This window comes from Odontomachus brunneus, unplaced genomic scaffold (genome assembly GCF_010583005.1).
Source record: "Odontomachus brunneus isolate Ranch 3 - 2012 unplaced genomic scaffold, Obru_v1 Obru_scaffold_058, whole genome shotgun sequence".
NCBI lineage: Eukaryota > Metazoa > Arthropoda > Insecta > Hymenoptera > Formicidae > Odontomachus > Odontomachus brunneus.
Genome location: NW_022639508.1, coordinates 1,334,963 through 1,346,625, shown reverse-complemented (window position 1 = coordinate 1,346,625; position 11,663 = coordinate 1,334,963). Strand labels below are relative to the sequence as shown.

Genomic DNA, 11,663 nt, shown 5'->3' with positions numbered 1-11,663 from the left:
TCTCTCTCTCTCTCTCTCTCTCTCTCTCTCTCTCTCTCTCTCTCTCTCTCTCTCTCTCTCTCTCTCTCTCTTTCTACCGATCTCTTTCGCGAACACAATCACTCGCCTCTGTGGTGACACGGGCATAAAAGAAATATGCGCGCCCGCGCTATAATCCTTTCGCCGCGAGTAACCTTGATCATTCGTCACCTCGCCTACGAAAATAATATGCGCTATATTACGGGATTAAGTTACGACTGTGGAAAATTATCGTTCCGCCCATTTGCCCACGATTTCTTTGTTATTTAACGCGGTTAAATTTCAATTCGGATCATCTTTCTCTCAACTCTTCCTCGTCATCCGAATCGTAATTTTGATTCTATTTTTTACCTTGATATTCCATTTAACGCTTATTCTGATACACTGAAGCATACGTCAACCTCTCTTAGCTCTTTAATCCGATAACTCTGGCGAGAAGTCCTCTTTAGAGCCTATAAATAGTATTTTGTATGTTTTCTGTCACTTAGAAGCGCTAAGTGGGACTTTAATGTTCTGAACATATACTGATGCTTCAGAACATACTAATGTTAGAAATTTCTAATCGAAAGTAGAGCTAAAATTTTGACTCGAACATTTTGTCGGTTCTACATATGACCAACAGACAACGGCGCTTAGCGGGACTTATCGTTAATGAACTTTATCAACGTAAACACGTCGGATCATCTGGAATATAAAACAGTTCTGCGAAGTCTGACGAGACAACGACGATTTGCTAAAGAATCCCCCTTCCCGCCCCCGTCTACAACCGCAGACCCTACAGTCGACGCCTCGGAATTTATGCTCGCCGATCCGCCGCGGTATGCAAATTTCGTCCGGATCTCTCCCAGAAGCTCGTCCTTTTTTAAGCCACTTTTTATGGACCGATGATCTCGCTACTTGCGCCACGAAACGGTGAATAAGCCGCGCTTGCGTAAGCCGTTGCTCGTAAACAAAGCGTGGATGCACACTCGCGAAATGTGTATCAACGTTCCAACGATTAGCGAGAGCTATTACGAGAGCGTACGTTTCATTACTTATCGCGGCGTTTAACAATTAGCGATTTGCGTACGAGTTCGGGATATCGAGCCTTTATGATTTTTTTCAAAATCGTTGCGCAAATGAGTCGACTCGTAAACCTACTTAGCCTGCAGTTGCCGAAGATGCGCATTTGAACGCGATATCTTCGGGAGAGATACATTTGATAAGTATAAAAACAATTGTGAAGAATATGCGAATGTGTTCGCAGTATCGAGAGAAAAGTGATCCGCGGGGGAGAGAGACTGCTCACCGAGATCAGGAATAGAACTGGTGGGCTCCTCGTGATGGCCCTTGCTGTCGTTCGAGGCCCTCGCTCTGGGAGGCGGCGGTGGCGGCGGCGGCCTCATGCTGGAGGTCGAGCTGACCACGACTGTGGCGGGTGGCGGCGGAGGCGGGCCACCGTTTCTGTGATTGCCACGTATTTGGGATTGCGGTGACATCAGCACCGTTTCTCCTCGCGCGTGCCCCTGCGGTGGCCGGGGGCACCAGCCATGCAGCACCCTTATGGCGCTGCGCACTTCCGCCTGCAGTTCGGCGGCCCTGTCCTTAGCCGTGTGAGCCACCTTCGTTGCGGAGAACCCGCTGCCGCGGGTTGCTAGGGTTGTCACGCGAAAGACAGTCGTTCTCGACGGTTAGATCGCGCGTCCACTCGAGGTAATACGTGGATACATGTATGACGCGCACGAGTCGCGTGCCGTGCACTTCTTCAGACCTGTCACCACGAGTCTCATACACGTATTCCGTTCGAATTCCACGTCGACGACTTCGAACAACACCTCGAGTCAGTCACGTTTCGTCATCGACACAGTATCCGTAAATCCACTGTCCGAGAACTCGATTTAACGAAGCACCTATCGACCAGTCGACCAGTCTCGTCACGAAAGCATTTTGCTCTTTCTTCCTGTATACGTCGAGTGGGATTCTAGCTCGGAGCACACCGTGGAACACACATATTTGTGGGCAAGCTAAGCTAAGCTCTAAATAAGATTATCTCAAAGGGGCTTATGGGGTCGAAGTGCACTTAAAAACGAAGTTGCCTTCTCTCACGAACTGCCATCCGTCTCTCGTGGCTGATCGGGATCGACTTCACCCGGTCGCGTAGCAGTGTCTCTCTCTTTGTCGCGCGCGCACTCCCGCCGGTTGTTCGGATGTCACGGTCAATGTCTCACGGTGGCGCGTGGCAGGTGCCGCGGAAATTCTCACTCGCGATACCGAACGCTCTCGCTTTCGATGCGAATCGTACGAAGGAACCGCGCGTACTGCGAGGCGCGATTACACCGCGCTGAGTACGCGAGCACGCATTTCGGAGCGATCGGTCACGTGAATGATCGTTTCTTAGCAGTCTGCCGAAAACAACAGTCCTCCTCGGCACACGCGTCGTCCCTCGCGAGTCACCTTCCCCTCTCTCCTACCACCCACACACCCACCACTTTCTCGCTCCCTCCCGGCGCGCTGCCAATCTGCCCCACTCACGCTCTCCGGCCGTCTCACCCTCGTGCGCGCTGGAGCGAGAGAGACGAACCGCCTCCGCGTCTACGCTACTATCGTCGGCACAAAGGCGAGCGTCAACCCCCGTTGAGCCACAGTACCACGCTGTCAAAACAAGGCGCTAGCGTGTCGCGCCGCGCCACACCACACCGCACCACACCGCGCCACGCCACGCCGTGCCGCGCCGTGTCGTCTCTGATGACGACCACGACGTCGCGATGAACACGTTATCACGTGGTCGCGACGTCACCCCCGCGAGGAAGGTGACGAACCAACGGTAGCTCCGCTACACTGCTTCCGGATTAGCGACCCCGAATGCGGGACACTGTCGGGCAATATTTTCGCGCGACCTGCGTCCTTGTATTTTAACGGCTGTCACGTTATATACGCGATCGTTGCAGCACAACGCTCTGACGGCGACGAGCCGACGACGTCGAGAGAACCGTCATCGGCGCCGGCGAAAGTGAGAGTGTGCCGGTCGCGGCGGATTCAGTGGTGCATAAGCGCGGCGGCTCCTGTCATCTCTTTCCCTCTCGCGGCTTGCTCTCTCCCTCTCTCCCGATCCGGCCCTCTGTCTCTCTCGCTCGCTCGCTCGCTCGCTCGCTCGCTCGCTCTCTCTCTCACTCTCTCTCTCTCTCTGTCTCACCCCTACGGGCAGCCTATAGCCGCCGGCAAGCGTGCACACGCTTTCGACCTATAGCGTCCGATGTACCGACGCGCTATCCATGCGCGCCGCAGACGCGCGTATATAAAGCGGCTGGCCGCGATACGACCCCACACACCATACCACGCAATGCGATCTCCCACCGATCTCACGTCCTCCGTCTGCGCCTCCTTCCTCCTTCTCGCTCACTCGAGCCTCTTCCTTCCGTGCGCGCGGAAGACGCGACCCCCAGATACACAACCCTTTGCCATCAGAGATCCCTTTTTCACGCGCGCAACGATTTCTCGGGTGTCTTGCCATTTGGGACTGTGGGGTAAAATTTTTAAAGATGACATCGCGAATTTTTCCTGTAAAATACTTGGAGAGAGATATGACGAGAATTATATTCGGGTTGTCTCGAAAATCGAGTCGAGAGAAATCGATGATCGTCCTGCTGGACTACCGTCTGAGACGGAATTATCGCGGGAATATCTCGGAATTTCAACCCTTTCGATCACACCTTAGTCACGTCATAGTTACGGCTCTGAGAGCGGACTCTTTGTTGGTGCATCGACGAAGGGCCACATTGCGCCTTAATCCGCCCCTGCGTCAGCGATAGGCAGGGGTGGTTCGGTGCGCGCCGCGGTTGCGCGTCTGCTATCACATGGCCTTGTCCTTGAATGAGGCTCGTGAACCCGACTGCCGCTTTTATCGATCAGCCCCCGCATCCCGCTTCGACGCACTCGCTATAACCATCTATCTATCTCAGTGCAATGGCGTACCTAGCGAAGAACGCTCTCGAGAGCGTCCGCGACTCTGTTCCTAATTCTGCGCTCGTACATTTCCGAGGGCCCAAGTTCGCGTTCGCGATATGCAAATATGCTCACCTAGACGGGAATACGTGATTCTTGAATGTTATGTAAGATGTTCGCGATAGCTAACTCCGAAAAAAAAAGATCATAACTCGAGACACATAAAACGTAAGCCGAAATAATTAAATTTGCATATGCATTCTTGCGCGCATGTACATGCGTTGAGTCTGTAGTCTATTTAGGGTTAAAACGAGATCCGCTTTTTAAGCACCACAAAACTTCGCATAAAGGACTCGAAACCGAGCATGCTTCAGAGGAGCCGCTAAAGGGTTAAACGTGCCCAATGTCCGATTCCGCTTTTCGTCACTGTGAACTAAACCGGACATGTACCGTGCAGCAACATCCGCCGTGTCTCTCTCTATTCTTAGGACGAGCCGTAATTTCTAAGACGGGTCCCCGTCCCTCGAGTCGCGCCGCAGAAGAATGGGGACATAATAAGTATAATGGTGTGGGCATTAAACCCTTCTGAACTTCGACCGAGAATCCCTCTAGACGGCAAATTCGGCCGAGCGTTCTAGGTCGGCCGGCGAAGGTCAAGGCCTCTCTGAGCAAGGATCGGCGAAGGACCCATCCCTGCGTCTCGCCCAATGACGCGAATCATCCGACTCGCACATCCGCGAGAAACGAGCGGATATGAATGCGACGAGGTGACGCGCGCGCCGAGAAAGGGAACGGCTCTTAATTTTATCGACCCGTATCGTCCGATTCGCGGGTCTGCTTCGAGCCTCAAGTCCCCTAAAATGTACGCGATGCATTGCGAACGCCAATTTGAAATTAAGCGATTGATATCGCAGAAACGAGCTATGTAACGATATCGTGTCTCTAAAACAAAGATCTATTAAAAATCATCCCATACTGCGTCGAGACCTGCCCTAAATCAATCGCCTTTGTATATAGGTAGCTGTAAATTTCGGTCAACAAAGGGAGGTCTCTTTTTTATGCAAATCTCAAATTCATGTCGGGCCCAAATCCGCCGGCCGTGACTCTGAACGGGCACGAGAACGCACCTCGTGCGACGTTCCAAAATTATTCTCACGAGGAAGTACATAAGTACGTGTCATTGTCGTAGGTATGTAAGGAAAGAGAATCGCGGGTAGCGTATTACGTGGCCGGGGCTCGTAGTTGTTTAGATCTAGATGAACCTGAATCATCAAACCGGTCTGAACACGCGGTCGTCGCTGGCGTGGCTCAGCGCGACTCTGTTGTATTAGGTTAGGGACAAGACGCGTTGTAGCACGCATGAGTTAGACTAGAGAAAGATCGACTACATCGGAGGGTCGAGGGCTCTAGCGGGGAAAAGAGATGGCCGCTACGCATCGGCGAAAGATGAAGCTAGATAGATGAATGGATGGAGGAAGGACGGAGAGACGATAATGAGTCGGAGATCGAAGGGGAGGAAGAGAGAAATACCGCCGAGCTAGAAAGAGAGCGAGAGAAAGGGAGAAATATGTTGAGAGTAGAAGTAGGATAGTAGAAAAAGGAATTATGGAAGGATCTGTTTGAGGTGGTCTTAAGGTCGTCCTTTAAATATTTTCCAGAATTTCTCCGCGTACTTTTTATCGTAAAGTATACAAAAGTATCGTTCTATACTCTGTTAAGAAAAGCCATTGCTTATATTTTTCTCCTTTTAAATAATATGGTTACCTTCGATAAAGAATATTTTCTTGACAAGTCTCGAAATGCATTCATCACAAATTTCGAAAAAACTCACATATTATCATGTAGTCAAAAGAAAGTATTTTCTTTACGAGAATATTATAGAACTTTATCAGAGGAAAGATTGATTTGTGCAGTTTTGCACAAGCCGAATTTTTCTTTTAATTTAATATTATTAATCAAAATATTAAATTCGCAAAGATTCAGAATGTATTTTGAATAAATTTGACGCTTAAGATAAACTTGCAACAGATCTGTGGATATATGAATCTAAGAAATATTCGAAATTTGCTCGAATGGCAGTACGCACTTTTCTGTGTGCACACACCTGTACGAATTTAATTTCAAACGATTTCGCGGATTATACAGGAAAATCGACTATAAAATGTCGAACGGCTATTATGCATGGATTACAAATATAAAGAATAAGGTAACTGACATAATCGCAATTTTCTATTAATGTGCGATTTCCGCACTTTCTTATCTCGTACCTCAATATATTACACCGAATATAATCCGAATCAATGTAATCATGCATTACAGACCTATATCGATGCTACGAACAAGGAAGGCTTTCTCCGCTAACCTTGAACCTCTGCTAGAGCCCTGGAGCCATGTGAACTTGAACCAGTCCCTCGCGCTCTGTCCTTACAACTGCATCCTGAGATCAATGTGTTCGCGATACTCCGCGAACGGTAGCAATATTCATCGAAGCCGTCTCAGACGAGCGTTATTTCGCGCTTGAAGGCGGATCTTGGCCTCACTGGCCTAATCTCACTTCGATCAGCATTTTACGGAGAGCGAATTACGGAGCGTTTTGATTTGAATCTTAATAAAGTTAAATCTCGCGTAGGTTCCGAGTAATCTTCTGCAGATATCTGCATCGGGACGAGAAGTTGTAACTGTCGAACGCGTAGCTCCAGTGTTACCAAAGTAACTATAGTTCGTCGACCAGAGCGCGAGGTCGTTCTCCACTTTCGTTCTCCGTTAAAAAGCGCCGATGGCGATCACCTAACGAAAGCGAGTCGCGTCGGCGAGAGTTTTAGAAACCGGATCGCGATCAAGGGGGGTCCATGAAAACTCGGTACGAGGCCGGAGAACGCCGTGAGCGAATGTGAGAGCCGCTCAAGAAAGTGAAACTGTGTTTCTCTCTGTGCGAATCACGACAAACCAGCCTTGACTTTCATCGCTATCACTTACCGACGCCAAACCGACGGCGCGCGGTGAAACCGGCGCGTTTCGTAGATAAAACGAGATCCTCGATTCACGCCTACCGTTTCTTTCAGACTCGAGGAGGTGCCAAGGGGGAACGCGCATGAAAATCTCAAGGATCTACCAAACGCTGGCACCAAGGCGCAAAATCTGAAGAATCTAAGAATCTAGAAGAAACGGTCGCCCGGAAAGAAGACTGTTTAGACAGTTTTAGATATGTGCTATAAACAGACGAACCGTTCACGACCGTCCTGACTGATGAAGGCCCTAATTCCCAACGCGACGACTCTTCGTTGGGCCTGGAGAGACGAAACGTGGCTTGGAGCCGCGGACGCGTCAACACGTATGGTACTATGACCCACTTCTACGCACACGCATGCTACACTTTCTCCTTTCGCAGCTTAGATCGACTCGAAACGAACAGCGAATTCTCTGTCTTGTTCTCTCTCAGCCTTGAACCTGGTCGAAAGTGCAAGTGGATCGGCATCGTGGCAAGCCGTGGCGAGCGTGGCGTCGGCCGGGGTGAAGAGGGGGAAGGAGAGACCGCGAGAGAGACATGTACAGTTGCTGCCGACCGAAACGGTTTTTGGTCGCCTTCGACGAAAGTGAAACGGCCTTCGGGAAGGAGCTCAGCGCGTGCATATGGACGCCATTGAACTAGTGACCTTCATATGAGAACCGGTCTTTGTTCAGGGCCCTTAGAGTTAGCGACCTAGCTCGCCGCGGGCCCTACCTAGGCCCGCTTCTTCTGTAGACAACGAGTCATTTACATGTGGCCGACCCGGCGCGATTACCCTTCAGCCTGCTCGCGGATCGATCGTTCCCGGATTCGATTTGAGGAAAAAAAAAGTAGGATTTCGGTGAAAATCGATCGGGAAAATCGGAGGCCGCCGGAGGGATGAAAATTCTGCGCGAAGAGCGAGAACCGTGCGAGGACGTCGGTCGAATTTATTACCTACGGCAGTCAGGATCGAGGAATCTCATCGCTTCTTTTTTATACGGATCTTTGACTTGCAAAATGAAATCTTTAAACTTTGATAAAGAAGCGAGCGATAAATTTCTGCGAGCGATAAATGTCTCTGCGTCATCAAAGTCAGGGTTGATGTCTGGAAGGTTATCTAGGATTTCAATGTTTTTGGCGATTTGTATCGTTAATGTGCTCGAAACTCATTCGATTTTCCTCAGTTACGATATCGATCGCGATACCAAGTCATTCCGAAGCCTATCGAGCGTATAAATATCCTGTGCTGTGCACTGTTGCAAGCATCTTGCGAGGGGAGTGCCTGCTGCTTTCGCCACGATTATCCGCGATACGTACCCGTTCTAGTCTTGGTAACGATAAATCGCGATCGAAAGTTCCCTTTGCCGCGCGAGTTTAATGCTCGAGGGAGAGCACGGGGGATTTATCCGCGTACCGAGACCCACGAGCGAAATAGTCGCCATAAATCCATTGCATCATTTGTCTTTCTTCAATCAATTAAACGGGACTGACGAGAGTCAGTAAATCTGTAGAGTCAGAGTAAATCTGTAACGTACGTGCGTGCGTGAAAACAAACGCGCTATCGCAACGATTGCCGGCGCGTTGTTGCCACTTTCAGACATGCAAAAATTCTAACATTCGGTCTCGCGATATTAAATAAAATCAAAATAATATCGAATTATGCATCAAAATTAAAGATCACAGATAAGAGGGATGTATCTTTAATTTGGAGATAGATCGAATCTTAATTCGCGTTGCGATAAAATATGATTAGTACGAGGAAAGTATGCCGTTAAGAAGTTGATAAGCTTTTTGAGCGACAGGTAGTAAACCATGACCTGTCGCAAAGCGTCTCACGTGGTTTCTGCGAGGTGTAGCTTAGCATCGGCGTAGTCGTTAACTGTGCATCGATCGTGTGCAAGGTACAATCGTGCGCGAATCGCGCGGATCATCCGTACCTTCGGCAGTCGCTACTGTTTTATTCGAGTTGTAGTTCTTTTGCACTTTGCACGATACGTTGCACCGCTCGCGTGTCACCGATAAAGAATGCGAATTCGTGGACGAATCGGGCGATCGAAATTTATCTATCTAAGAACACGCCGCGATGCGAATCGACATATAAACGACAAAAAAGGAATAATTGCTCGGCGCGATTACGAAATTGCCGCGCCGTGCAGACGGCGGCGGTAAGCTGTGTCATATCACCTGCGATAATTTGCGTTAACATTGAGACCGAGCACGGTCGGTTAGAGGACGGTCGGACTGATATCGTATCTGCACATGTGAAAGCATCGTATCAGTTTGTTTCCTTAACCTCGTAGCCTTCATCTCTTTTAAGTAACGGATATCTCACGAGCGGTGAGACAAGAGCACGGTGCAAGTACGACTTATTTGCTGTGCCCCGAATTGAAAAGGTAGCGCGGTGCACGGTGTAGTAGGACCCTTCTGCACGAATCCCACCGGAATGAATAAATCTGTGCAAATTTATTCGACGACAATCTGCGTAATCCACGACGGAATTACATGAAATTGTATATACAAACAGATAATCTCATAGAAATTTACCTCCGCAAGATAGTATTGTAATAAAGTGCTAGCGTCTGCAGCGTGCCTGGCCGCGAACTTGGTTAATTTGATACTCTTATCTTATTCAATATCGGGTGTGTGTGTGTGTGTGTGTATGTATATATGTGTATATATATATATATATATATATGTGCGTGTGTGTGCGCGCGCACGCGCGTGTGTATGTATGTACGTGTGAGCACTTTGTCTATTTACGATTCTTATCAGTCTAATACAAAATATTACAAATATACTATTGTGAACGAAGACACACGTGACATATCACCGACTTTTAATTACTATCTCAATATGATTCTCGTTAATAGTTTACGAATTTCGAGTTTACGATCAGTCTTGGTTTTGCGGAGTTTATGTTGGCGACCTACCACAAAATGACGCTTGTAGCGTTAACAGAAATTTGTATTTCCAAATCACTATACGATACCATAGTATCGCATTCTTGCGACTTTGACATTGAACCTCTTATCAAGGAGTTGGTTGGTATTATACCCCGCGAAAACAACGAAGCGAATATCTGGTTTAGCGGAATCCAGAAAAGATAATCTGGCGGAAATACACAGTTGAAAAAAATCCGAACTTCCAAATTCATTTCAAAGTGCGATTGAGTCTCTTTTTGATACTGCGATACTTTTTTACGAGACATGTGAGAATGTTAATGAGGAAAAAATGTTATTGTTGATATTCCATACTAACTGCATTCCCGTCAAACTATATTTCGAATCAAAATTTTAACTCTTTGTTACTTTACAGATCCTACCTAGCTTGAAAGACTATTAAAGAATCTTGAAATATAATATTGTATAAATTACCTTGATGCTGCAAATAATTAAGTACCACCGAATTTTTTCATATAGAATTATCTTTTAAAAAAGAATTTATATTTTACTGTTATTTTACTATTATTTAATGTTATTTTAATATTCTATCTGTACTTAATGTTTATTCTCAATTTTAATAAGCGAGATATATTAATTATGCAATCTACATAACTGTAAGTAGAATATGCAAAATAAGTAAATATTAAATAATTAACATGCATAAATAATGAGATTAATTTTATTATTTTTCTTTTTGCAGTTGAAAACTCTGACTTGAAGATTTAAAAAGAGAAGGAAAGATTTAAAAATGAGAAGGAAAGAATTGCGTGTCCAATAATGCTGCGCACCAACAGAGACTTAAATTTGGTATCGGTGAAATAACAAGATTAAACAAAAGTGAAAAAGACAGTTTCAAGTAACAATATCAAGTCGAGAAATCCCGCGACCCAGCATTATTAGACACTTGCGAGATTTACAATAGGTCCTTAGGCCGACAGTTGCTAATTTCTTATACGATTTTTAATCGAAAGAATAATTAATTACACATTCGTATTCATTCCTCCCCTCCATCACTAACTCTGCTTGATCAATATTTCCTGTTGTATAAAATATGTGCTAGCATAGACTGATGAAAAATCACCACTTCATAAAACTCTAATCGTCAGACTACAATTTATTAAATGATAACAAATCACGAATACCGACCTAAATTTCGACTCACAATTATCTCCTTATTCGCGATACATAAATGCGTTAAACGTCATAAATGAAATCGTAAACGCCCATATATTGAACGACGATTAACTCACCTGGAAACACATGATATATCGCTGCCCGGCGTTCTGGTTGTCCGATTGAGAAACTCGGCTCCTGGTGAAGTTCACGGACTCTCGACGCACTTACACTCGCGCAGATACAACGATTCGGTCGGAGAAACGAGTATTGAATAACGCGATGCCGACAAGCACGGTGAAATAGTTTTCGAACTGATGGAATTATTATAACTAACGCGCTCCGAGACATGTGCTACGCGCGTCGCTCGCCGATGCGCAACACAATGAGACACGCGGAAGCGTACGCGACATACGTAGGTAAGTTTAACCGCCGCGAAGGTCCTTAATGTTTGGATCACTCGGCCGGAGGCGAACGGCCACGCTGGCTGATTGATGCCGGATGACGTAGCACTTTTTTGCCCATTGTTTTGGTTCTCTCGCGCATCGCGTGCTTTTCCGTGTACAGGTATTTACATTACGCGATTATACATTTCCAAATGAGTAAAAATATATATATGCGTATATATATATATATATATATATATATATATATATATATATATATATATATATATATAA

General features: G+C 46.8%; 1 protein-coding gene and 1 long non-coding RNA gene across 2 annotated transcripts in view; one reads left to right on the top strand and one right to left on the bottom strand.

Annotated features, from left to right (window-relative positions):
- The window catches only part of LOC116845873 (nuclear hormone receptor E75-like), a 109,703-nt gene extending 106,691 nt beyond the window's left edge, over positions 1–3,012 (bottom strand). Inside the window, 1 exon segment of the mRNA XM_032819063.1 lies at positions 1,307–3,012. Within this exon segment, the coding sequence (XP_032674954.1) occupies positions 1,307–1,496 (190 nt within the window). The 5' untranslated portion in view covers positions 1,497–3,012.
- The window catches only part of LOC116845874, a 64,562-nt gene extending 53,002 nt beyond the window's left edge, over positions 1–11,560 (top strand). Inside the window, exons 2-3 of the long non-coding RNA XR_004378356.1 lie at positions 7,002–7,275; positions 7,379–11,560. This is a non-coding gene — a long non-coding RNA (uncharacterized LOC116845874). The remainder of the gene's footprint in view (positions 1–7,001; positions 7,276–7,378) is intronic.
- The last annotated feature ends 103 nt before the right edge of the window (positions 11,561–11,663 follow it).